At 47.6% G+C, this 24,830-nt stretch overlaps 1 protein-coding gene across 2 annotated transcripts in view; it reads right to left on the reverse strand.

Annotated features, from left to right (window-relative positions):
• FRMD4B (FERM domain containing 4B) overlaps positions 1-24,830 on the reverse strand; it is a 142,049-nt gene that overhangs the window by 67,485 nt on the left and 49,734 nt on the right. Inside the window, exons 1-2 of one of the 2 annotated variants that reach the window (XM_076346640.1) lie at positions 21,548-21,758; positions 324-389 (exon numbers count right to left, since the gene is read on the reverse strand). In XM_076346640.1, coding sequence (XP_076202755.1) covers positions 324-389; positions 21,548-21,709 — 228 coding nt within the window. In that variant the 5' untranslated portion in view covers positions 21,710-21,758. Of the gene's footprint in view, positions 1-323; positions 390-21,547; positions 21,759-24,830 lie in introns of those variants that run through there. The other variant, XM_076346642.1, reaches the window with a different exon arrangement.

The raw sequence follows: 24,830 nt of genomic DNA on the forward strand, positions 1-24,830 counted from the left end.
TCTAAATTACAAAGAAACACCACCGTGAGGAGTGCGCTTAATACACTATGAATTTTGGTAAGAGCAGATGCAGAACTAGTGGCAGATATTTTGCCCACTGCGCACCAACGTCCAAGGGAAACCCTCCTGTTAATTCAAGTCCGAGGAGGGGCGTGCGTGCCTGAAAGCATGCCCATTTATTCCACTTCTCTGAATTTCTATAGTAAGAGACAGAACTTTTCTTCAAACATCACTCATGCATCAGCCCCCAATAGCACTGCTAAAGAAAATAAGCAGGGAAATTAGTACCATGCTACCAGTGCCCACAAGAGAGGGGTCTGTACCTGAACCAGCAGCTCCAAGTTCCTGTCATCAAGGAGATGCACCTGGCAGTGCCGGCCCTCTGTCATCTGCAAAGACAGCAACACAGCACCGTAAGGAAGGGCAGGACCTGCAGCTTTCCTGGCTTGCACAGGCCCACGTGCGGCTCAGGGGCAAGGACGGCACGTAGCAAGCATTTAATCTGCACTGATAAGAGAATCAACTCTGTACCAGAGCTGCACATCCTTCTCCAAGGACTCGGTCTGGAGAGCTGCCTCAGCACTCTCAGCTCCCATCAACTTCAAGCTGAAATTAAAGGTGCTTAACAGCACTCGGGATCAGGTAAAAACAACATAAACATTGCAAGAGTTTAATCTGAGGCTGAACCAGCCTGGCTAGTACCATAGCCACAAGCAGCAGCAATGGCCTTTTGCTCCGGTGAGGAGCAGTGATGACCAGCGACCCATGAAACCCCCGTCTATCCAACCGTCCCTGCGGACAGGTCAGCCTAAATTCGGTCCCTTGACAGAGGACCTGGTCTCTAGTTTAGATGGCGTCTCTACGGGCACATTAATTGCTCTTCCTTGGATAACTTTTCACAAGCATTAGAAGTCATTGCCTCCATGGGATTCTTATATAGGTGGTTGCACACACCAAGACAGGTGCTTGAAGTGAACGATTAAGAACAGGATGAGCTTTGCAACCTCTGACATTTTATCTGGACCACTTATTTCATGTCACATTTATCTCTTGCAAACAATGTGTCTTTCTCTCTAAGAGGACAGCAATTCAGAAATAGCTGCGCATTAGGCCCTTTTAATATCTGCCCTTTGAAATCTAATACATTTCCACGAAAGCTTTTACATTATTTAGAATCTGTTCTAATTCTAGGCCTCTCGCTGGCTTGGGTGAGGACTGGCTTTGCAGCGCTCTCTGGGCAGGAGTTGATGAAGGAAACCTGGCTTTTATATTTACTCTCCCAGCCTCAGAGTAACTCATTTTCCTGACAGCACAAGCTTCTCGCAGACTATAAATTCTGAGCTCTGAGCAGAGGCCGAGGGTGGTTTGCTTAGATAGGGGGTCCTGGAGGGATTAAACAGCAACACACAGCGGTTTCTTCTTTCACATCCCTTTGGCTCTGCGGGGACGGGGACAAGGACAGGGCTGAGCTCTACTGCAACCAGCATCCCCACATCACTTCCCCGCCCTGCGCTGCCGCACATCCAAATGTTATAAAGGCTTAAAAATAAATACAATTTATACCCTATTGCAGTATAACTGAAAAGAGACCTCCCGCCTCCCCCCAGCGCTGCCCCCATTTCAACACGCAGCTGTTCACACAGCAAGAGCTGCCAAGACACAGCCTCTTCTGTCACCGGTCAGCCGTAAGAAGCCAAATTAACAAAGCTTTATTGTTTCAACTAATTGAGCTCATTTTGACCAAAACCCAGGAGGAAGCCCCCTCCTGAGGAGCTCTACAAACAGGTCAGAGATGAGCATCTGCGGGCACAACTCTGTCTAGTGTCCAGGAAAACGGGGCTACAGCACCTGTGGCACCAGCGCTGGCAACTTAGAGCACTAAACACGTATCATCACATCGCTCGTCAAAACAGCAATACTGGTAAAAGGACCATTTGCAGAGCAAGCCTAGCTGGAAGAAACCCCTTCCTTTTTGTTTCTTCTACTGCTGTGAACATGAATTTGTAGAGAAGTGCCAGATGAAGAGTGCCTTGTGCGTGCAGGGGTGCAGAGCAGAGACTGCACCATCACAGAGCCGGCAGCGATGCCCCCTGTGCAAACCATGGCCTCACCCCACGGTACTGCACCCCGAGGAGGCATCAGCCCAGAGCTGCACTAGCCCCAGGCCCATGCTCCCAGCAGGGTACCACTTCCAGAGCTTTATCCTTCAGGTTCTGGAAGCAAAGCTGCAGCATCCCGATTCCAGCTTCCAGCGTGCTCCCTGCAATTTATCCATTCACCGAACACGCTGCCTGGAGCCCTTAAATCCATTACGATCTGATCACGGGTCCATTTGTTCCTGAGAGCTGAAGGTCTGCCATCACGCACTCATAAATAAGTCACATTACCATCAATTAATCATTTCATCAGCACACCCTTCAAGGTGGTGCATATTTCTGGCTCTGACATACTGTTACCAATCTGCCCCTGTTGCGAAGTGTCTGATCCAATAGTGTTTTTAAATCATTCCCCATCTGTTGCTCTGAGATAGCACAAGGGTTGCCATTATTTAATTGCTAGCTGCTTTAGCTTTCACCCAGTGAAATCACATTAATCACTTCTGACTGTTTTAATTGCCTCGGTTGTCTATTGTTAAGTAAAAAAGGTTTCTGTTATAGCAAACACATCCACAAAGCCTTGTGCTGAGAAAGGAAGGTTGCCGGGAAGATTAAAACATAACAACCATAATCTGTGCCTCTATTCAGCTATCCAAGGTAATTGCAAAGCACCTTAAAAGCAAAGTAATTAAACCTCATGACACCCCTGAAGATAAGGCAAGATATGTCTCCCCAGTTGTATTGATGACAAAACATAAGGACAGCTTAAAAGTCTGATTTACAGATATAGATACAGATAGCGTTTAGTACCTGAATCTCCAGGAATCTCATCTCAGAAGAAATCATACAGCTGCTTCCCAGAGTACTAGAAAGCTCAATCAAGAAGTTGCAGAAGATGCCAGGGTGGTCAGCAATAAAGCGCCGTGAAATGCCATTACTGCGACAAACCTGTCAGCTCCCGCCTGTATCCCCAGAACTCTGTGTGGCCACGGGCCCGTGTCACCCCAGGAACGCTCTGTCGCATGGTGGGACGTGACAGCAGTGTCCAGGGCCATGAAATGTCTGCTGCTGGCTGTAGCTCAAGGAAGAGGGGGGCTCTGGAGCCCTTTCCATTTGCTGCTTGCACCTCTCTGCCCCCCCAGCCCATGCACGCACACCTGAGGGCTACATCCCTGCTAAGATGCCTTCTCCATCTGGGCTGAGAGGCACAACATTAGATACTCACTGCATGGCACCACAGCCCAGTCAAGGAACGCAAATCTGCCAGGGTGACTACCAGCTTTGCATTTGCTGGCTCAACACCACTTTGTTTAGGGATTGAACTAGGACAGTCCAAGCACCAGCCCTTATCCTCCTCTTGCAGCCCCAAGGCTTCAGCAACCAGCACCCTGGTTTCTGCAGCTGTGCAAGAGCTCACTCCAAGTATCCCCACCCCATTCCTGATGGGGCAGAGAGCACTTCACTTGGCTTACTCCATATTTACAAACACAATCAGAGGCAAATCACTCCCAATTACTATCACAGAGCAACACAAGCCCATCCTGCATCAGGAATGTCGCCCACCAGAGAGGTCATCTCCAGGAGACAACTCTCTCCTCACATGGAGCTGCCCCCGTGCAGGCAGGGCTCCTATATACAAGACAGTACTCACATTTTGCAAGCCTTGTTTGTACAGGGGGCAGAACCGAAAGCTTCAGAGGCTATTGCAGCCGCAAGACCACCTCACAAGCTTTGGAGTACCAACCACCTTCCACCGGCCCCGTATTGTCCCAGCGCAGTGATGCAGAGGTGCGACGTAACTGCGGCGCAGCAATGCCACACGCTCCAGCACGGTCACAGGTATCGATGGCGTGGTCCTCTCCTCTTGCCTGAAGAAGAGCTGGTGAGCTTCAAAAAGAGGACTTCACCACCACAGTATCACAGAATATATAAAGGATTTTGGCCGTGGAAGAGTGCCTCCAGCTCAGCGACGAGAGACCCTGAGCTCTTGGAGCCAAAGCAGCAAAGGACTCGTTTTTAACTCCCCCAATGACACCGGCATGATTTATTTCCCCGCAGCACATCCGCTCGCTGGCCTGTTTGCTCGGGCTCTGGGAAAGGACCTGTGCTTGCCTCCCCAGCTCTCAGGGCGCTGGGCTCCTCAGAGGATACATTTCCATCTTTAATTCAGTTCGACTTGCTAATCTAAACAATATAATTGATTTTCTATGTAGTTGGACCAATCCATCACGAGATGAGCACAGCTGTCTGGCTCAGTTAAGAGGTGGCGTGAGCAGTCTTGAGATATATATACACACACATCTATGTTTTCAGCTTATTCTCATTGATTTTGCATTGTCTGTACAAATGAACAATTGTTGTATTTTTGCAACATGCCCCCAAGTTGGTCTTTTTAGCAGTTATTTTTAAAAGCCTGCTAATATTTAAGCTATTATCCAGTAAAAGAAGTAGCAGCATAAAATTCATGAAGTATCCCTGTATCTCATCTCATTCCCAATAGGAAATTAGCGGAGCGACGTAACACAGCCCCATTTTTGGCAAAACCGTACTGAGATACTGGGATGCTGGATTCTTATTGTTTCCCAAAGTCACTCGTACGCTCTGCACACAAGTAAGCAATAAAAAACTCAAAAATGGAGAGGAATGAAAAGACGACAAACACTGTCCGATGCAGAAATGCAGTAATATCAAAATATTGCAGCCCTCCTAACTTACAGGCAGGTACTGGCAGCGGGCTTTCAGCAAGAACCTGATTTACCCAGATCTTCAGTAAAAAAAGGCAGATAATGAAGGAGAAGAAACACACAATTCTCAGAAGCTCCATGCGTGGAAATTAAAGCATAGGGCGAGACTGTGATTCTATATAGCAGGTTAACGCGTTCAGAAAGGTTTCATGTAGCTGGAAAAAAACCCAAACATTTTTTCCTCCATCTTGCTTGTGACACAAAAATTAAGACAAATTCGCCACCTAAAATCATCAAGGCAGATTTTCCAAAACATAGGTCCTTTAAGAAAAAAAACAAGGCAGAGAGAAAAAAAACCTACTTCTTGACTACTTAAACCAATTCCCTGCGATATCCTGAGCCTGAATGTTTATTTGGGGGAAAAAAACATATGCAGGATATTTATGCTATTTCTTTTCAGCAGAAACATCCTCCCTATTCGAAGCTGGTGGTTACATGCAATATTTTTAGACATCCATGTGTGTCATCCAGTTCGGAAAAAAATAAGAAAAAGAAAAAAGTGATTAGACAGGGTGTAAACAGGAAACCTCAAAAAAACTTAAGCCAAAGAAAAGCTGACAGAATAACGTATCTCCTGAAGCATAACTTAGGAATGGGAAATCATGAAGGGTTTGGGTCAGAAGCAAACCCGAATGTGTTGCACTCCTTCCAGACCAGATTTCACCTCCCAGAACCAGGAAAATTACAGAGACATTGCTTGGCATAGCTGGCTGTAACCGTCACTGACTTCTATTTTTAAGCCTTTTTTTGTTTTAAGAAGGTCTGGAGTCTTCGCTACTAGGGAAAGCCAAAAAACCCCCAAACCCTAACAACTCTGTGGCCAAAGAAGAGAGGATTATACATAACCTGCACATAATTGAGACAAAATTGGGAACCATCGAAATGCTCAGAGGTCTGTGCATGCATCCCAGCTGCTTTCATTTGGGATGTGCCATGATTTGGGCTTCAGCAACCCACGTGCACACACTTCTGGCACAACCGCATTGCAGCGATGGGTAACTGTGACCTGCCCAGGGACAGGGTGGCTGCTCAGGGTCCTGCATCCATGTAAATACACATTGCTGTAAGCTTTAAAACCACCCCTCCATCCAGCGAGGCTTCACATCTTTAATACCCCAAACTCCACGAGCCACAAGAAATCTTTTGGAAGTAGCAACCCTCTTCCCTTCCTCTCAAGATAAACCCTTTTGCTCAGGCACAGGTGTTACTGAGCGCCCGCAGGGGCTCTGCCTGGAAAACACCCAAGTGTGACACTGGGGATTCGGTCCCAGCTGCACAGAACTGTGCATGTTATTTCCATAAGCTCCTTGCAGGGTAACCACGTGAAATTAAACTTGACTGGCAGGTGAGTAAGCTCCAGAAGATATTTTACAGGAAGAAAAAAAACTACACTGATGCATCCAGTGATGAGAGAGAAAAGGGAACCATTTTCACTAAATAAATGGCCGGCAAAAAGCTTAAACCTGCTGTTTTAAAAGCAAGAAATTGGGCTGCGGTGCATCATTAGAACATGGATTGTAAAAACTGGATCATTTATTCCTGAAACGGGCACACCACAGTGGCTCAAGCAGTCAGAGCACTGAAGATCATATGGATAACAAAAAGCAAGAGAGCAATATTCCCACTCGCTTACAAGATGCATGCGGTCAGTTCGGAAATGCTGTCCCTTTGCCACACCAACCCAGCCTCCACAAAGCCTGCGGCATGCAGGGGGGCCCAAAATCCTGCCGTCCTACTTTTAACCAGTGATTCAGGCGACAGCGCTGCTTTGCAGGTGTAGGAGTCCAGAGAACCAGCCTTGCACTTAAGAGAATTTCATCTCAAAATCCCTACCTGAGCTGCAGTTAACCAGCTATAAAGCATCACCAGTAATTTCCTGTAAGGGTTTTTTTTCCCCCCCAACCCCTCTTCTGTAACTCACAAGCCTGTAAGAGATTTCAAAGCTTAATATTGAAGCCCCTACACTGACCTCAGATTTTCTGCAGCATTTAGGTGGGTTTTTTTTCCCTTCGGTCCTGAAGGCATTTAGGATCAGATCTTCAGCTGCCTTAGATCAGCATTGCTTCATTGACTTTGATACAACCGGCTGGCTTACGTCTGGCCCGTAAACGTGCACGGCTTGATAAAAATATGAAATAAGATGCAAGAATGTATTGCAATATGGAGCTGCCCTAGCTAGGCACATCTCAGGAAAATAAAAGCCTTTGCCTGTCCTTCTGGAAGGAAGGGGCCTGCATGCAGCTGGGGGGAAGAGGGAAAAAGTTATAATGCTTGAAATGACCTCAGAGTTTCCTGGTGTGTCTGTTGGGAGAGCAGAGCCTCATCGTGTTCCAGCACTCGGAGTTGCTCAAAGCTTTAAGGAATAAGCAGAAAAATAACAAACAGGAGTTTGGTTTTATACCAGCATTTCTATGGAAACTTTTTAAAGGATCCGCATAAGTCTCCAAAAATGCCTTGATGCACACTTCTTGTCAGCCTGTTGGCAGCCCGCGGGTCCTCCTTGACCCAGCGTAGGTGCCCATCACTGAGTGTCCCATGGTGGGAGGCACTCGGGGTGGGGGGACACAGATGAATGGGGGGGTTGGAAGCACTCCACCCTCACAGCGGTGCGGATCTGGGGAAGGGCAATGCACCCCCATCCCACTGCCGTACCCCATCCCACTGCGCGCCTCTCCATCGCCTCCTTTGCCAGCAAGGGGTGCAGTATAAGAGCCCCAAGTGATGCCTCCTCTGCCTGGTCACCCTCCCCTCGATGAAGTCTCCTGGACTTACCGATACCTCCTGCTAAACTCAAAGGTTGGCTCTGGGTCTGAAAACTCAGGTTTCCCCCCAGTCTCCGCACATGCCAGCCTGGGCAGCCAGTGGGTTCCCTGCCACGGCACCACAGCCTGGCTCACGCAGACACAATAAACTTGACACGATCCCTTCAAAGGCGACAGCAGAACTTCCACTAGCTTTACAGGGGGCAGATCATGTCTCCAGACATACAGCCTCTCCTTCCTAATCTTCAAGTCATAAAGAAACCTTTGGATGAAGTCCTGGCTCCAATGTAGTCAATGAATTTTGCCATTAACTTTAATAGGGCCAGGATTTTGCTTTAAATCATTTGTTATCTTGCTAGTAACCTTAACAGAAGCCAGTATCTGCTTAATGTTAAATAGCCAGCAATGCACTGAGGTGGCTAACTACGTCTCTCACCCTTCATGCTATGGCAAACCACCTTGTAGGACCCATCTCACCTCGTCAAGATGACTCCAAGTGCCAGTCCCATCCTTCCCAAGGGCTGCAGAGCCCACCCTGGCTCTGCACACTCCCGTCCCAACAGTCACAGGGTATTTACCCACAGCAATTGCAGGGACTGTACAGAGCCCTCCCTGGCCTCATGCTGTCCCTGTGCTTCTTGTGTCTGTCCCTGCCTGGCTGCACCTGAGACTTGAAGACCAGACTGAATACAACATGCACAGAAATAATGATTTAAGATGAAACAGGCTGGAGAAAACTTACTTAAGCACGAGTTGGTACAAATGCCCCTTTGATGATGCTTTCCATGGAAATGTTGGCTCTGCTGAAGTTTGGCAAAGAGTTAGAGATGAAACACATTGCCTGGAACTGGGGGCCGAGAGGCTCTCCGGGTTGTATGGCACCTTCCTAAAATAGCCACATGAACTGAAGATATGATGAAAGAACTGGCTCCTGCAGAGCATCAACTGACTTTCATGTAAGCCCCACCAGCTGAGCCAGTAAAAAAATCTGGCAAAGCAACAGCCCAAGTGCTCTCCCTCAGTGCAGGCACTGCGGCTTTTCAGGGCCAAGCGCCAACACGTTTTCCATGTGATTCTCCTTTTCCCCATTTATTCTACTATTTCTCATGGCAGGGGATGGCAAATCTAAGGGACTCTTTCACTTGCTTTATTGATGGTTTGTTGATTTGTACAGGACAACAGGCACAGCCTCTTGTGGTCATTAGAAAGATCCCACTCACTGGAATAGGTCATGGGGCTCTAAATCTCTTCCTCCTCTCCCAAAATGCTCAAGTGCAATGCTCAGAAATAATGATGAGCACACTGCAATAAAAAAAACCCCAAAACCAAAGAACAGTGATAAATGAAAATCCAGGGAACAAACGAACTCAGTCTTCCTCAAAATAAATACAGTATCCCAGCCAGGAGATAAAGCCCTTTGCCAAGAGCAAAATACAAACAGGAGAGTTGCTGCCTCTTGGTCTCTACCAAGAGCATGCAATGTGAAAAAAACTAACCCCTCTCCTCCCCACCAGGCAATTTTGCAGTGTGGCTGCCTTTCCTGATGCTACCGATGGTGGTTTCATGTACTCACTGCTGCTCCCTCCCACGCAGGGTGCAGGGGGTGTTCACCCATGCACAACCTGTGCACCAGCACGTGGACAAGCGTGCTACAAGCCCGCAGGCAGCATCGGTTCCCGCAGCACGAGGCAGAGGGATGTACTGCTGCAGAAGAGCCTTTGCTAGCTCCGCTGGCCCCACGCTTTTCAGCTGACAGACAGCATCCAGACAGCATCTCACCTCTCCTAACACTGCCAAAGGCTACAGGATCTTGCCAGCAGTGTTATCAGTAGATGCTTAACCTCTCCCACTCTGTGAGAGGGACTCGCCATCTTCTTGGAGGAACAGCCCCCTCATTGCATCAGTATTCTCCTCATATTAAATAAAGGTCTCGTACTCAAAACCAAAATGTTTCTCAAACCAGTCATGTCATTCCACAGGCGCTGATGTTACCATTACTACCACTTTGCAACGTATTTAAAATAACAGCAAGAAAAGAATAGACAGGCAACTCTACAGCTAATCCTAAAAATCAGGAAAATTAATAGGAAACAATCAGTGCAAATCTGCCACAAATATCAAGGCAATTAAATACTTCATCCAACATCTGCTTTCCTTGGCACAACATAGCTAATAAATTAGTGTCTAGTGGAGACATGCTTATCACCGACAGCACTGAGGCACTGCAGTCAGGTCATTACCGCGCACGAGCCCGTGGTGATGTTTTGTGCAATCTCCTGGGAACTCAGAGGGAAAAAGATCCTGTGGGATCAGAGCACTTTCCTGACACTATCCAGCAGAGCAAATATGGTGTCGGCCCTGGAAAGGGCACTACGTGGAGGCAGCAGCATCCTCTACCCTTGAACGAGCGGTACCCACCATGGGGCAGGAGCAGATGCCTGCCCTCCCGCGACCTGTTCTGACCTTCGCTCCTCAACCAGGAGGTTGGAGGCAAATCAGTTAAGCTCCTGCTTCTTTGCTTAAGTCTCTACAACACAGATCTCAAGAGATACCCTGTGCAGAGCTTCTGGTAACTTTTCCTGTGTTTTACCCCACCCCAGAAGCCATCCCTGACCCACTTGAAACAGAAACTCAGCTTTCCCTGTTATGGGAATAGTTACAGAAGACCAAAAAAATCCCCTTAGTGAGGGGGTTTCCCATCCCCACAGACCTGCACCCTGCTCTCCCCTGTCTCTCTGATGGCTTCTCACAGGCTGCTCCTCCATCCCCTCCACCGCACTTCTTGCTTCTCCACCACCTCCCTGGTCACCCCTGGGCTGGGTTTTTGAGGGAAGGCACCTGAGGCAGGAGACATAGGCAGAGCAAGCCTTGACCAAATATCTGCCATCCTCTCCAGGCAGCACCACATCCTCTGAGGGCATCTTGGATCTCTTCCCCCCGCCCCATCAGGGTCCTTGCACCCGGCTCATCCCCCATCCTGTCCCTATGCTCCCCCTGGACTTTTCCAGCTGCTCTCATGCTTGGCAGCAGCCCCTCAGGAAACCCAGACGCCAGCCTTGAACAGACATTAGGTAAGCAGGCGACGAAAAATAATTAAAAAAGGGCTATATCACAAGTCCATCTGAATTGCCTTTAACTTCTGTAACTCTTTAAAAAAAATACAAAGAGCAAGCAAATAAAACAAGCAAAGCCTGAAATCTTAAGCTCTTTGGAAGAAGTCAAAATAGCGGGTATTGGCTGCACCAGGCGCTGAGCGGCATTTCTACAGCGAGGAGTCAGCCTGCCCAGCCACCAGCACCTTGCCAGGCACTCGGAGTGGGTTTGACAGATTTGGACCACTCCACACTCCACTTTTAAAGCAAAACAAGCACTTCAGATCAAAAGACTCTTTCTCAACAGCCGTTAACGAGCTCCATGTGCACTGCTGCATCTCCAGTGCCAACCTCTTCATGAGGTTTTTTTTTGGGGGGCAAGAGGGGTGGGGACCTTACTGATGAGACATTTAATAGCTACATGCTGAAAGGAGCTACTGTACCAGGCACTGACCGCCTTTTCTTGGGACTTATGAATCTGTGCTTTGTTCGGTTTAAATCATATCCCAGAGCAGCCTATAAGGGTGATCTCTGAAAATGGGTTTTCTCTATAATCAGAAATTACAGACCTGCTCTCCAGCTGCAGCAAAGTTATCAGAATCAAGCTTGGATTTAGCACTTTCCTAAAAGCAGCCAAGGCAGCACTTACAAAGGCAGGAAAAAGCAGCTGTAAATGCTGGGAGTAAACAAACAGCCCCTTATCTCCACAACAGAGTGCAAAAGGTGCAAAGACATTTTTATGGACTGATCTTTCAGGGCAAAGAAAAGAGCAAGCAAAAAGCCTGCACTACCGAAGCACCCCAAAGCGAACTCACTTTGCTCCAAGCTGCTTTCTGGCTGCCTGCTCTCCTGCACTCACAGCTCCGCAGTCTGCATGATGTTTAAGTTGGGGCACAATGTAACAGCACTGAACAACCTTATCTGTTGCAGCTAAGCATCAGAAATTAAAATATAGCCTCTTACCTCCAAGCCACACACCCTGCTGGTTTAAAAGGACTGAAGAAACCCAAGGAGTACTCAACAGCGTGCATGTACTAAGCCTTCATGTTTTCTGTACATTCAAGCCGGGGGAAGAAGGGAGACACGATCCCGGACTTCTTCCGTTGCCATATAATCTCAAGGAAGTGACCTTCACAGTTGTTGCTTTGATTACAGATTCAGAAACAAAAGCCCTTCCAGCGTGAGTCAGGGGACACAAGAGGTTGAAACGTGATTGTTAAAAATGGAGGCGAGCTGGGAAAGCATTACAATTATCCTTTTTTTTCCCCCTTTGTAATATTAACCCCTTTATTATGAAACAAAACCAAGTAAGAAACCAGCAGTTACTGACCGAAGGCATAGCACAAGGTGCCAGCCCCGGGGCAATGAGACACTCTGCTGTGGGAACACGGGTGCCTGCCAGCCCCCCCTGCGCCGTGGCAGCCAGCTGAGGATCCCCACGCCAACAGCTCTGTGCTTGTCGGGAGCTGCCATCGCCCCTCCGGCTCTTCCTCCCCGCACATCCCCACCCAGGGGACAGAAGGGACCTTTATGCTAAAACTTGGCACAGCTCTAAAACTTCAAGCCGCCTCCACTTTCGACCCCTGGGAGCGGGAGCTTAGCCCCGCGGCCGCAGGGAGGCTCATCTACCGATCTGAAGGTATACGGGTAAACAAAGATAACCAGAGCTTGTCTCCTCAGCGTGCCTGCCCTCGTTTCATACACTCCCATCTCCACAGTCCCTTGCTGTGACAGGTACCCCCGGGTACAGCGTTTCACTGGATTTCCCCAGCTCCTTTCCAAAGCACACTTTGGTCCGCTGCCTCCGATGTGGGCTACTGCATGTCAGGGAGGGAACCGGGAGTGCAGACAGTTTATACCCTTGGCCGTCAATCTGAATTTGTTTTGGGGTCAGGGTTGGTCTCCAGGAGTGCAGTTCACTGCTGGTAGAGGTGCAGGAGTAAATCATCTACCTGCTGTTCCACTGCTCCCTTTGCAGGACTGCTTTCTGCGTGCAAAACACCAAGTTATACTTAATCTCCCTGCTTTCTTCCCTTCTAGTGCATCAACCTACAAGGCTTCACACACCTCCGGGCTTTGACACAGCAATGCTAACCGTATCAGGCAGAGCACAGGTATCAAAAGCACAAAAGCCAAGCTCTCCTCCAAAAGAAACGTCAGACAACTATATAACACTGCTTTCACTGAAAACAGAAAAAAACTAGAACAGAAAACCAAAGAACTGTGCACCCAAATCCAGGAGGCTGTAACCTCCAGAGCTCCAACCTGACCTCCAGGCAGGTACACAAGATACACAAAATCTCAAATTTACACATGCAGTTACTTCAAAATCTAAAATACAAGCCTGTTCCTCCTTCACAAACACAGCTCAGCATTCTCAATTTCCTTTTATGTGACATGATTATGGGTACCCAAGCTTTTAAATCACACCACTGATCCACACCCTCTGGCCACATAAATTATGGTAGGAAGACTGATGCCAAGGGAACAACGCAGCCCAGGACCACAGCATCCAACGTGGGCTGGAAGATACAGGCCAGGGGGAACATCATGAAACACTACCAAAGCAGGTAGGCTCTTTGGACATGCGCCAAAACAACCTCACCTGGGAGCGAGAACAATCTCTTCCCTTCAGCTGGATGCTCTCCTTCGGTTATTTATGCCCCCCACAACTGAGCAGTGACTATGCACAGAGAGGACAAACTATGAAGACTTTTCCAACCCATTTTTTATAATCCATGGATCTATTTTAATAGAAAAATTAAGTTCAACACCTGGAACAAGCTAGCTTGCTTTTATCAGAGTGGGAAGTAAGAACCTCAGTGTCAAACTTTTGAAAGCAACACCTGATCAGAGACACACAGCTCCCACTTCTTAGAGGTACCAAGCCCTCTTGGTCCTGCTATACTCCCCCAAACAGGAGGCTCCGTGTACCAAGCATTTGAGGCCAACAACGGGCTCCTTTAAGCTGCAGAGCACAGTGTAAAGCCAGAGCCTTACTGAAGGTGCTGGGAAGAGAAGCAGGGCTGCCTGGCCCACACGAGCAAACAGCGTGAATCAGCCCCGCTCCCCTCGCCTGGGCCAGGCACCGGGGCTCCAGACATCTCCAGAGGGCAACTCACTCCAGCTACCCCAGACACCTGGGATGCAATGAGGTGCCAGAGGTGTCTCACCCTCCTTGTTTAATGCAGAGGAACTAGCTGTGGTCAAATATCCACCTTTTAAATAGCTGTAGACAAAGATATTTTTTTCCCCAAAGTTACTTTGTAAAAGCTAATATTCTCATAGTCATGAGAGTGGCTCTGAGATGTGAGAGTGACAAAAGGTCTCCACACAATGCTCAACATCACAGGTTTCATGAAAAAACCGTGAGCTGGCCCCACATCAGGCAGGAGGATGCCAGGTCAGGTCCAGCCAGCTGGTCCAGACTGCACCAGCAACCTAAGGGGCAGCAGCTGAGACAGTTTTGGGAGAGTATTTCAGAGTAAGAAACTTGTGTTTGTCTCCAAAACACAGAATCCAAAGACCCAAAATAAGATGGAAAATAGACAGTGAGTCATTTTTCCTTAGAGCAATGACGTGAAGGTTACCTGGGTGGTGCCAACTCCTGCCCTGCTGGGATAACCACAGGGACAGGAATAGCTGGAGAAGGGGAAGAGCACAGCTCCTCGGAGGATCCGGGGCTTCCAAACAAATACAGATCTGGGCCACGTAATTCAGCTCTACCCTGGGCCACAAATAACTTTTCTAAAGAAGAAGAAAAATCGGAGTTTAAAAGAAATACAGCATACTCTTAAGAGGTTCCAGAAGTGGGAAGCTATTAGAGCAGCAATTGTTGAGCAGGGGGAAAGTCTCTGCAATTCAGAGGCCACCAGAAGAGCTCCGAGCTTGGGTTTGGGGATAGCAGCACTGCGACCCCCTGCCAAAGGGTACGTAACCCTATGGCAAACACAGCACACCCCAGCCTCTCTGAATGAGGTGAGCAGATGCAACATGCTTGATATTAGAGAAGAATTACTCCCACTTATCACTACGGCTTAGCAAACACGGACTTGCAGGCCTGCTAAGTGCCCCTGCCCAACCAGATTCCCAATGGGCTTCATCTACACCAACATAGTTGCTCTCCCAAAACAACCGTGGCAACCAGTCACGTCCAGCCCAGCGTCAGCCAAACAACTCTACACTCAGCATGATGGGGACCTCTTTGCCTAGTGCAGCCACCTTTCTAGAGAGATTGCTCCCCTCTTGTTTTTTTCCTGTGTCTACAACCTCAGTTTTCCTCTCCTATTGCACTCCTGCTGCTTTCTTCCCCTACCTGTTTATTTTTCCACACTTTCTTGTAAGTTTGTGCTCAGTTTGCAGTATTGGGGGTTTTGACACGCACCTGAAGGGGGTCAATGATAATTTTTTTATTCCCTGGGCTCTCCCCTCTCTTTCCTTGCTTGCACAGCCTGTACTTTTCATGCTATGTAATTCTTGCGCTGCCCTCTCCTGCTCTTCCAGCTTCTTCACTCCCATCCTCTAGTCTTTGACCTTCCTCTCCCACACACAAGCCAGCAACCTGCCTACACGAGATACCAACAAGCATGTCCTCCTCCACACCACGCACCCTCTGCCCAGCCCACATCACCCTACCTAGAAACCACTGATCCAACAACAGGTAAAACCAGGGTGCTCAGAAAACAGCACGTAATTAGCAGTGGCCATGCGGTATAAGTGCTGTATGCAGTAACTTCTCCATCACCACTCCCAGCTCTGCTGTCACTACACGTTTGCACCCGATGGTGAGGAGGAAGAGGAACGCTGGGGCACTCATCGCTGGGACAGCACCTATTCTACATCTGCTGGAAAACCAGCCACGGAAACATCACAGTCTTAAATCTAATGTTGCTTGGATAGTCAATGATGGCTTTTAATGGCTGAAGAACAGCACGTTCGGGCTATTCTCAGCATTTTGATGACCCTTATTCTCCCCACCTCTCCCTCCCCAACATGCAGAGTTGATGCACATTTAAATGAATGACAGACCAATTAGCAGGGAAAAGTATGCATGTGTATTTGTGTGTGGGAAGGTATTTAAGCTAATATATTCCAGCACTGATAGCTTTATCCTCTTTGCAGTCTCTGAGCATGAACTGGTCTCCATCTGTACAGAAGATTAGTAGAATTACTAATCACTAATTATGACTCAAAGGTTTTAAGAGCAATGCAGACTGTACAAGGGTGGCCTGATTTTTAGAAAATGAGACAAAGATAGCACAATATTATTTTAAGCACATGGACAGTCCACCCAAGATTGCAAAGAACTGCAGCAATAACGCTAGCAAAAGGAGTGACAAAGCTAAACACTCAGAAGGACAAAAAATGAAGTATGGAAAAACCAGCATGTGCCTGAAACACTTAATTTGCCTTTTCATAAGGCTCTTGTCCAGTCAGAGCAAGCTGGCCAGCCTCTCTGCACAAGAGAGATTTGGAGATTTATCCAGGGAAGTTCACGCAGCGATACCTTTGTGCAGGAGCCTGGGTCTGAAAAGTGGCGCCAGCGACATTTGAAATCTAACATTTTGAACCGCGTCAGATCGAAAAAAAATATTTATACAGGCCAAAGCGGGTAGTGAATAGAAGGCACTGTTTGAAACTGGCACTGTGACACCCTGAAGGAAATGAGATGAAGTTCACAGTCTGGTTGTGAAGTTTGTCTGCTAGGGAAGAGGGAGGAGTGGTACAAAAATTGTGTTTGTTTGAATAAACTCTCTCAAACAGAAAACGCTATATCATGAGCTCAAATGGAAATATGTCTGGCAGAGAGCTTTGGAAAGCTGCTGCTGGAAGTGTGTAAAGCCAAGTTTAACTCTAAGCTGTCAGGAGGCAGTGCCCGGAGCCAGTCCTGTTTCAGCTCTGCAAGAGGCTCCCCCAAAGCCCCAACCGTGGGGAAGCCTCCACGTGCCATGTTCGGACATGACGGGGGTTTCAAGCAGAGCCAAAGCTCTGCAGGTAATGTACGAGCAGTGCCACAGCGTTAGATCAGATCCCTTCAAAAAGAAAAACAGCTGGATGAAAGCAGTCAGAGCAAAGCTTTTCCAGAGCAACCAGTAATCCCCAGTGCCGAAGTTTAATCTTCGAAGGGGCACATACTCAGCATCCTCTGAAAAGGTCTTCAAGCTCTCTTTGGAAAGCCCTGACCCAAAAGGGCACCCGAGATGCTTCCTCTGAGCATGGCTCCCGGGGTCTGTCTGGTGCAGAGGAAGGAAAGCTCTGCCCTGACAACACAGCACTCCCCCGCTTCGTGCTCACCCTCACCGCTCCAGCACCACTTTTCATCATTGTGAAAAGAGAAGGAAAAAGGGCATCTCCAATTTGTTGTCAGCATTTTTAATAATGAAAAGTTAAGGTGTGGTAGCAGAGGAAACATGGTCCTCACTATCCAAACCAACTGCGTTAGCACCATAGGAAACAGCAGTCAACCGCTTCCTCTCTTGTTCCTCCACCCCAGGTACATATGAGACAGACACATGTACAAAGCTTGTTTATTGTGCTTCATCAGCAAATTTTTTTTTTTCACTTCACACAAAGGAAATGACCTTTCAGAGGTTAAAAAGCACTTGGTCTAAAAAGCCACATGAATTCAATTTACACTTTTACACCAGAGATTGTTAGCCAAATTACCAGTGTAACTGAATAGCTTAATTGCAGAGATGCTCCCATACCTGGTTTCATGTCCAGCAGACATTAATCACAATATGTCATCGTATTCTGCAGGGAGTTTGGGGACAGTTTGCCTGGTTTCTCTTCTCCACTTTGCATCAAGCAGACTGACTGACATGCATTTTAACTGAGATTAAAGCATTCACTTGACCAGTTTTTAATTTATAAAGTTAGTTGCATTATCAAATAGACTTTAATGCAATGTTTCTTTCATGCTTAAAGCATAGAAGCCGACGAGGAATGGCTGTGCCATGGGATTTACAGGAAAAAATTGATATTTGTACCTCAGGAGATGTGCACCAGAATATGGTAGTGTTGACATCCCAACGAAAGTCAGGCCAGTGGTAACACAAGTGACTAAACACAGGATAGATGTTGATCCTGAGATTTTTTTGGCTTCGCTGCTGCTTATTAACCTCATTTATATAAAAATTTCACTTTCTGTTTTACTGCTCTATAATTAAATCTAAGACAGGTGGCCTATAAAACCAGCACATGAAGAGCCCTGCCAAAAGCTTTGTTTTGGAAGTAGTATCAGGACACCCAGAAGTGCCACGCTGTCCTGCTGTGGGCATCAGGGGGGTGGCACTGGGAAGATCCCCAAAGCCCAGCTGGGAGGCCAGAGCGCTATGCGCCAGATCTCCATAACAAAATACAGCCCTCGCTCCTTTCCCTCATAGGAAAAGGGTACCCTTGGATGAAGGCTTCTATGCCAGATTCTCACCTAGGTTTCTTCCCAAGCCCTGACAGCCCCAATAGCTCCTATTGACTTGCTGCAGTTAGAAAGATCTGTGCCAGCTCTTCCATCAGCTGTCTCTGCAAGTCTCTGGTTTTTCCTAGGACAGGCTTTCAGATGCTCTCTGCCACAGACAAGACAATGCTCCCTGGCACACAACCCAAGCGCTCACAGAGAGGATAAACTCACATACTGTACAACCCTCCTCCCCTCGCATGGGTCCAGAGGTTATTTCAGAGCAAAACGGGACACCCTGTCAGCACTTTGGCTCAAACTCCTCCAGATGAATAGGCCTGGGCAAATAGGACATCCCTTCTCCTTTGGCAGATGAGACAGATGATGACGAGCACCCTGGACCAGAGACCAGCTTGGGGAAGAGCCTGAGCTTGGCCTGCTGGGCTGGGGCTGAAGTCCCTGCACCGGCGACCGGGTGAAACAACAGCCGGTAAGACCTTGGAAGGTGCTTCCCACACACACACGCTAGAAACAAGAAGGCTAAAGAGAAGGTGACTGACAAAGGCTGGTTTGTTCTTGTTGGGGTTGATTTTTTTTCTACTTAAAGCTGCTAAGGCAGGTAAAGCCTTTATGCTGGCAGAGAGGATTTCAGCCTCCCCTGGCCAGACGGCTCTGCCCGCGTGACAACCTCTGCACCTGCCAACTTCACAAGATGTAGGTGAGAGCCTGGTGTAGGACCATGAAGGTGTTAGTGGCTTCTCCGTGCTGGGACCCAACCTAAGGTCTCCCATGAGGCTAGCAAGCATTTTATTAAAAAAACAAACCACAAAAAAAGAAAAAAATCCCAAAAGTTATCAGCCAAGGGAAAAGAAATCCTACTGGCTTTCTTTCCATCACAGTAACGTACTGATGATTTAAAAAAAGAGACCTGCTAACAGTGTCCAACTCGCCCGAAAATAGCCACTGACCCACAAAACATGAACCTCAAATATGGATCAAAGCAAACTGAAGCCTCCAGGGCTGACCAGCGGTGCAAGTGCCTGTCACCTCACCCTTCCCTGCATGTCCCCTGCACGTAGCTCAGTGACAGAGATCTGACTTGTTTCCTGGTTTGTTACACCACGCACAGCTCGGGGAGTCCTCAGAGAGGGCAAAAGCCTTAGTTTAGTCAAAAGGGCCTTTACATACAACCCGTGGTATTTTTCACACCTGGTTTCTGAATGTGAAGGAGTTACAGAAATATGAACATTCTTGATGAAGCCAAGGTGGGAAAGGACTTTGTTAAACACCTGTCCACATGCCAGTATGAATAAGAATACAAGGCAAAATTGTGCTTTCATGCAGCTGCACTAACTACAGGACTTATTCTATCAAAAAGTTAATACAAATAGCATCCCTAGCAGGAAAGAAAAGATACTTGATTCAACCTCTTACAGGGCTCCGGCATCCAAACAGACCAGTGACATTTAATGCTGTATGCTCAGTCCTGCACCCACTGGACTCAGCCAGGATACTGCCAGTGGTTTTAACAGACCTCAGCACAAAAAGCAATGTGTTACACAACCCAAGGAAGAGCTGCAGGGCATTCTTTCAGCCACATCTTTAATCCATCCCAAATTACCACTAGGAAACTTCTGACATTAAAATGTGAGAGTTGCCTTGTTTCTGCCCAGTTTTCACAGGGATGATAAGGCACAGTCTGACACTCGGTGCAGTGAGCACAGGGTAACAGGTCACCGCATGTCCCCAGCAGTCTGCCTGTGCGCTCCTCGTGGCTGTGACAAGCTGCAGGCAGAGGGGAGCAGGGAAGGGGCACTCCCTGTCCACCCCCCTGGCTCACGGGCTGGCTGGAAGGACAATACAAGGATGCATCTCCTCGTTTTACCCATTTTCACATCCCCACTTTAGGACACAGGCACAAGTCAGTGATGCTTTTCGTAAAGACGACAGATTAATCCACCAACAGCCACTAGGACACAGTAAGTTTGGACAGAGGTAGTCACACTGTTTTGGAAAAAAAAAAATCTTTTCACTTCGAGCCAACCATCAGAGAATTGCAGCTGAACAGGCTGAATACAGCTGTTGTCAGAACTGGTCCTTACTAAGCCATTATTCCAGCCCTAGAGGGATGGGGTTTGCTTCTATGGGGATGCAGCAGGGAGCGAAGGCAGTGCGAGCTTCACGCTCTTTATGCGAACAGACTCGAAAAATAACACCCACACAGTACAGGTGTAGCTGGATTTTATTTATAGAGAAAGAAGGGAGCCAGGACTGCATCCCACCTTTCTTCAGGTCAGTAAAGGTGGGCAGATGGGGAGCAATGATGCCTGTACTCCTGCATTCCCTAACTATACACAATCCATATTCCTCAAGTAACACAAGTGTCATATATCACAAAGTGTCTACATCCATCATCTGTACAAGATGCCAAGATGCATTCGAGCACTTGGAAGCACTTCTATCACTGTAAAGCTGTTCTCCCATTCCTGAGCATACCTTAAAGCTAAATAGTAACAGATCCCTTTGGGATTAAATAGGCACAGATGTCTTTTTAGCATGACTTTCTCATAGAAGTTACATCCTGATGGTTCTGGAGAGCTGTGTCATTCTCTGTATTGCAACACACCAGGGAGAGGGGAGAAGCAGCTTTGAAATAGTCAACATAATCTAGCAGACACACACACTGACACTGTGACCAGGCACACATCACAAGTTTACACATAAGACAAAAATAAATACAGACACACAAAAAAATAAATAACTGCCAGCAAAAACAGACTCCAGGAAGAGTGACACCACCCTAACTGCAACTGGATACCACAGTAACTGCAAGTACGGTGCTGTATTTTTTGCCTGTGGGAAGGGGAGCCTCCCAATAGTTGTTTCAGGACTCACTGCAGCTCCCCCAAATAGCAATCCCTTTGCAAGGCAGAGTATATCGCATTACAGTCTGCCACTATTCAGCAACACAAACAGCAGGAAAAACTACAGCCAGCCTCTCCCATGGCAGCATCGTGCTCTCAGTGCCCGATGGCAGCGCAGGCTGAGAGCTGAGCCACATCTCCCAGATCCTGAGTGTGAGGATGGTGACAGCAGCGTAAGGGGCTCCCGAGGGGCAGTCGGCTGCCAAAACAGTTTTAGATAAACAGCTGATAAAACACATTTAACAAAAAAATATCTCCCCCAAACCCTGAATAAGGCAGACGCACAGCACTGGCTGTTTGAAAGCAATATTGGACATCAGCGCAGACTCGCAGATTATAAACCTGCCAGGTACCTTCACACCGGAGCTGCACGAGCCACAGCTCCAGCACGATGCTCTTCACCTCACCCCGTCCCAGCTGCCTCACCCAGGGTGTGCGCACTGAGAAATCAGACAGGTGAATGAGCATGTGTCTGTCAGGTGGCACGATGCTTTTCTAACAAAACCTGGAGCAATTACTGGGGGGGTTTTTACCTGGTAGACATCCCGGAGGCCACACCATGCTCGCAGGGCTTGCCGGCAAGCCCGCAGCCGGGCGGCATACCATCTCCTCAGCGCTGCCACCGTCACCGTCCAGACGAAGCGGCTCCCGCTGAACAGCAGATCCTCCACCCCGCACATGAACACCGAAGCCATGAGCTGCTCCGCCAGCGAAACAAAATCCCCGTCCCGGCTGGCTCCCGCTGGCTCTCTCTCCCTCGTTCAAACGCCTGGCATGATGGCAGCCCGGCTTTATACGGCGGGCGGAGGGCAGGGGTGTTGCAGAGAGCCAGGGTCAAGCCTTAAAACAAACTCCTCTTTCACGGCGCTTCCTGGGCAGATTCCCAGGCATGCCCCGGCCAGCAGCGCCTGAAGCCGAGCCAGCGGCTGCAGTAGCTCAGCCCTACCAGCAGCTCACACAGCAGCCTTGTCCTTCTTAGCAGCTTATATAAATCTGTTAAGCTCCAGTACCTACCACTATGTTTTCTAATTAAATTTTAACCCTTTTGCCATATGCCCTGACAACAACCCCATTTAGACACGGCAGGAAGAGAAGGAAACCCGCTTGCCAGCGTTAATCGCCACCGCGCTTCGGTAAGCTGGGCAGGGGCTTCGCGCACAGCTCCCGCCTAACACCCAGCGCTATCTGCCTCCGACACCTCATTATCTGCCATACAGGGAACAAAGCTGTCATCGTTTTCTCCCGGCTGATCCCATGCTCAAATTATACACTAGAAATCCTATTTTAAAAAAGCACCTTCGGGAGCCAGTAAGTGGAAAAAAGGAAAAAAAAGGATCAGAATAGCTCCTGCAGAAATAGATGCACTAACTTCTCTTCCAGCTCGGATCACGGCAGATGCCCGCAGCACAGAGCCATCTCCCTGCTCCATACCTCCCACTTGGTTGTGGCATTGTACCGATTAAACACTCAACACCTGCTAAAGAGACAATTTCGCTCTACTCTTAAACTAACATAAATCCATTAACACAGCACTTGCTGCACGAGAAAAACAAAGCTGCTCATGCTAGCTGAGCTCTTCACAAACAGCCCACAGCAAATAAACATTGAAATAATAGCCCACAAGAGAATCCAGCCTTGCCTTGATAGTCAGTACAAAATTAAGCAGCACACTGCCCTTCTGGGGATTAAACTGTTAATGCCAGCAAGCTGCACCTTTCATTTGTGAGCTCTTTCCTATTAAAAGCTAAAGGAGGGTGGAAGTCAAAGGGCAATTAATCTTTAAGACCCCTCAGAGAATTTGACATTTCCTAAGCTTTTTGGGACAGAAGCTGCAGGGGCCCCACATGCCCCCATCCGCACCTTGCTGAAGAAGCTCCTCAAAGAGCAGATTTTTGGCTAAAACCATCAGCAAGACCAACTTCTCTGTAAGAGTAATCTCTCTTGTGCTATGAAACAAACGAGCAGGGGGCAGGAACAGCCTGCATAAAGGCTGCATGGGAGAACTAAACGCCACAGTATTGCTGGTACTGCTTCCCCAAGGGCACTGTCTGCAAACAGCCTCTACACCAGAGTTGCAGCAGCCCTGTCCCAAATGCTCTTCATGGGAGGACACCCTGCATGCTCGTAGCACAGTGCAAGTGTTCAAACTTACTTAATTCCATATTCATCAACCTTCTTCGTATTGCAAGAGCCTACGCTCATGCACAGTCAGCTCCCGTGTCGTAGTTGTGGGTGATGTAATTCTGTAGACAGATGACTGCCCATTTTAGACAGGCTTTGGACCTCTGTGACTCCAAGCATTATGCTTTTTCCTCTTACACATAAGAAAACAAGAGTGACTCTGCTCCTCTTGGTACTGCTATCTATTGGCTATGCTGCTGCCAGGGAGTTTAAACCTCTGAGCCTTGCTTTCACACGGAGAAAACAACTGTATTTCAAACGTTATTAGAAGCTGTTACAACATGAGCCAGTGCAGAGAGAGATACAGCTCATTATAACAAGAGACAAGACAAGACTCTAGTTCTACAACTGAAGTCCAGCATCAATATACCCACCCCAAGAGTTTTATCACTCCTTTGAATGCTGTCTTAGAGCCTATGGTCACAAGAAATTCTTCCTCTACTACCTCCTCCAGTGTTGCCCATCACTGTTCTGCGTTTAGAGGACTTCAACATCAACACAAATGTACAAAATGGAAAAATTTTCTGTTTCCACCAGGAGAGAGCAGTGACAAAATATCTGCAGAGAGTTATTCCAATAACCTAAGCCAGCATCAGGCTTGGCAGAGGGTAATTGCCATTCCCTCAGATAACACCGCTTTGGAAGGGAACCAGCCAGGTAAATCTCCAATAGCATTTGTGCATTATGGTCAAGTCATATCCAAATTTAAACAGAGATAGAAAAAGAAAATCCAATTTTCAAGTTCCATTTCTAAAAGAAAAGAAAAGGAGCTTTGTAGTTAAAGAAACAGTGCAGGGAACAGCCCATCCTGAGCCAGGGAAATCCAACCAACCACTATGAAAATTTTAAATGCTTCTGCTCTCTGCCTGCTGTCTTCAGTGTCTTTTTGTTTTCCCTATCACCTAACTATACTGAAAAATTAAAGGATGAGGATTTTCTCCTTTAACACAGCACAAGGGATTTTTTTTTTTTTTAAAAGTTGGTCTATGATCCATAGTATCTTTAAATTGAACTTACACTTTTGCACTGTTACTCTTCACGCTTCGCAAGTTACTGCGTGCTTGAGCGATGGCCTCAGATGGCTCCATCCCAGAAGGCAGAGCCATATGTACTCAGGCCCTCCTGCCTCAGCGCTCCCAACCACTTTACCCATAAATATTTCCATTACCTTGTGCAGGCTTTATGCTCTTACAGTAAAGTCATAGCTCCACGTGCAGGCTAGAGCAAGGCAACCTTTTCCCCACCCTTACTTAGGGTACATGGACTTCAAGTCCACTCATGAATAAAAGCTTCACAAACATCTTGTCATCCCTTCTGCAAACAAAGCAGGGGATAAGAGAAATATGAAGCAAGTGCCATCTGGACTTCACCTTCCCAGTTGACCCAAGTACACGAGGCAGTAATCACAGCATGGTGCACTGTCCCTTGAACCTAGGGCATAGCATTGAACACCCACAGAACAAAAAAGAGCAAAGCAAGTTTACAATGCAAAGAGCTAAATGCAATTTAGAATAATTTTGGTGTTTTAATATGCAGCTGATTAATTACCTGTTCAAATCAATCTTTGTCTTTTATTGACTTCCACTTTCAGAACCTGACTGCAGGTGGGTTAACTTGAAGTACCTAAATAATATC

Source organism: Aptenodytes patagonicus, chromosome 8 (genome assembly GCF_965638725.1).
Source record: "Aptenodytes patagonicus chromosome 8, bAptPat1.pri.cur, whole genome shotgun sequence".
Taxonomy (NCBI): Eukaryota; Metazoa; Chordata; class Aves; order Sphenisciformes; family Spheniscidae; genus Aptenodytes; species Aptenodytes patagonicus.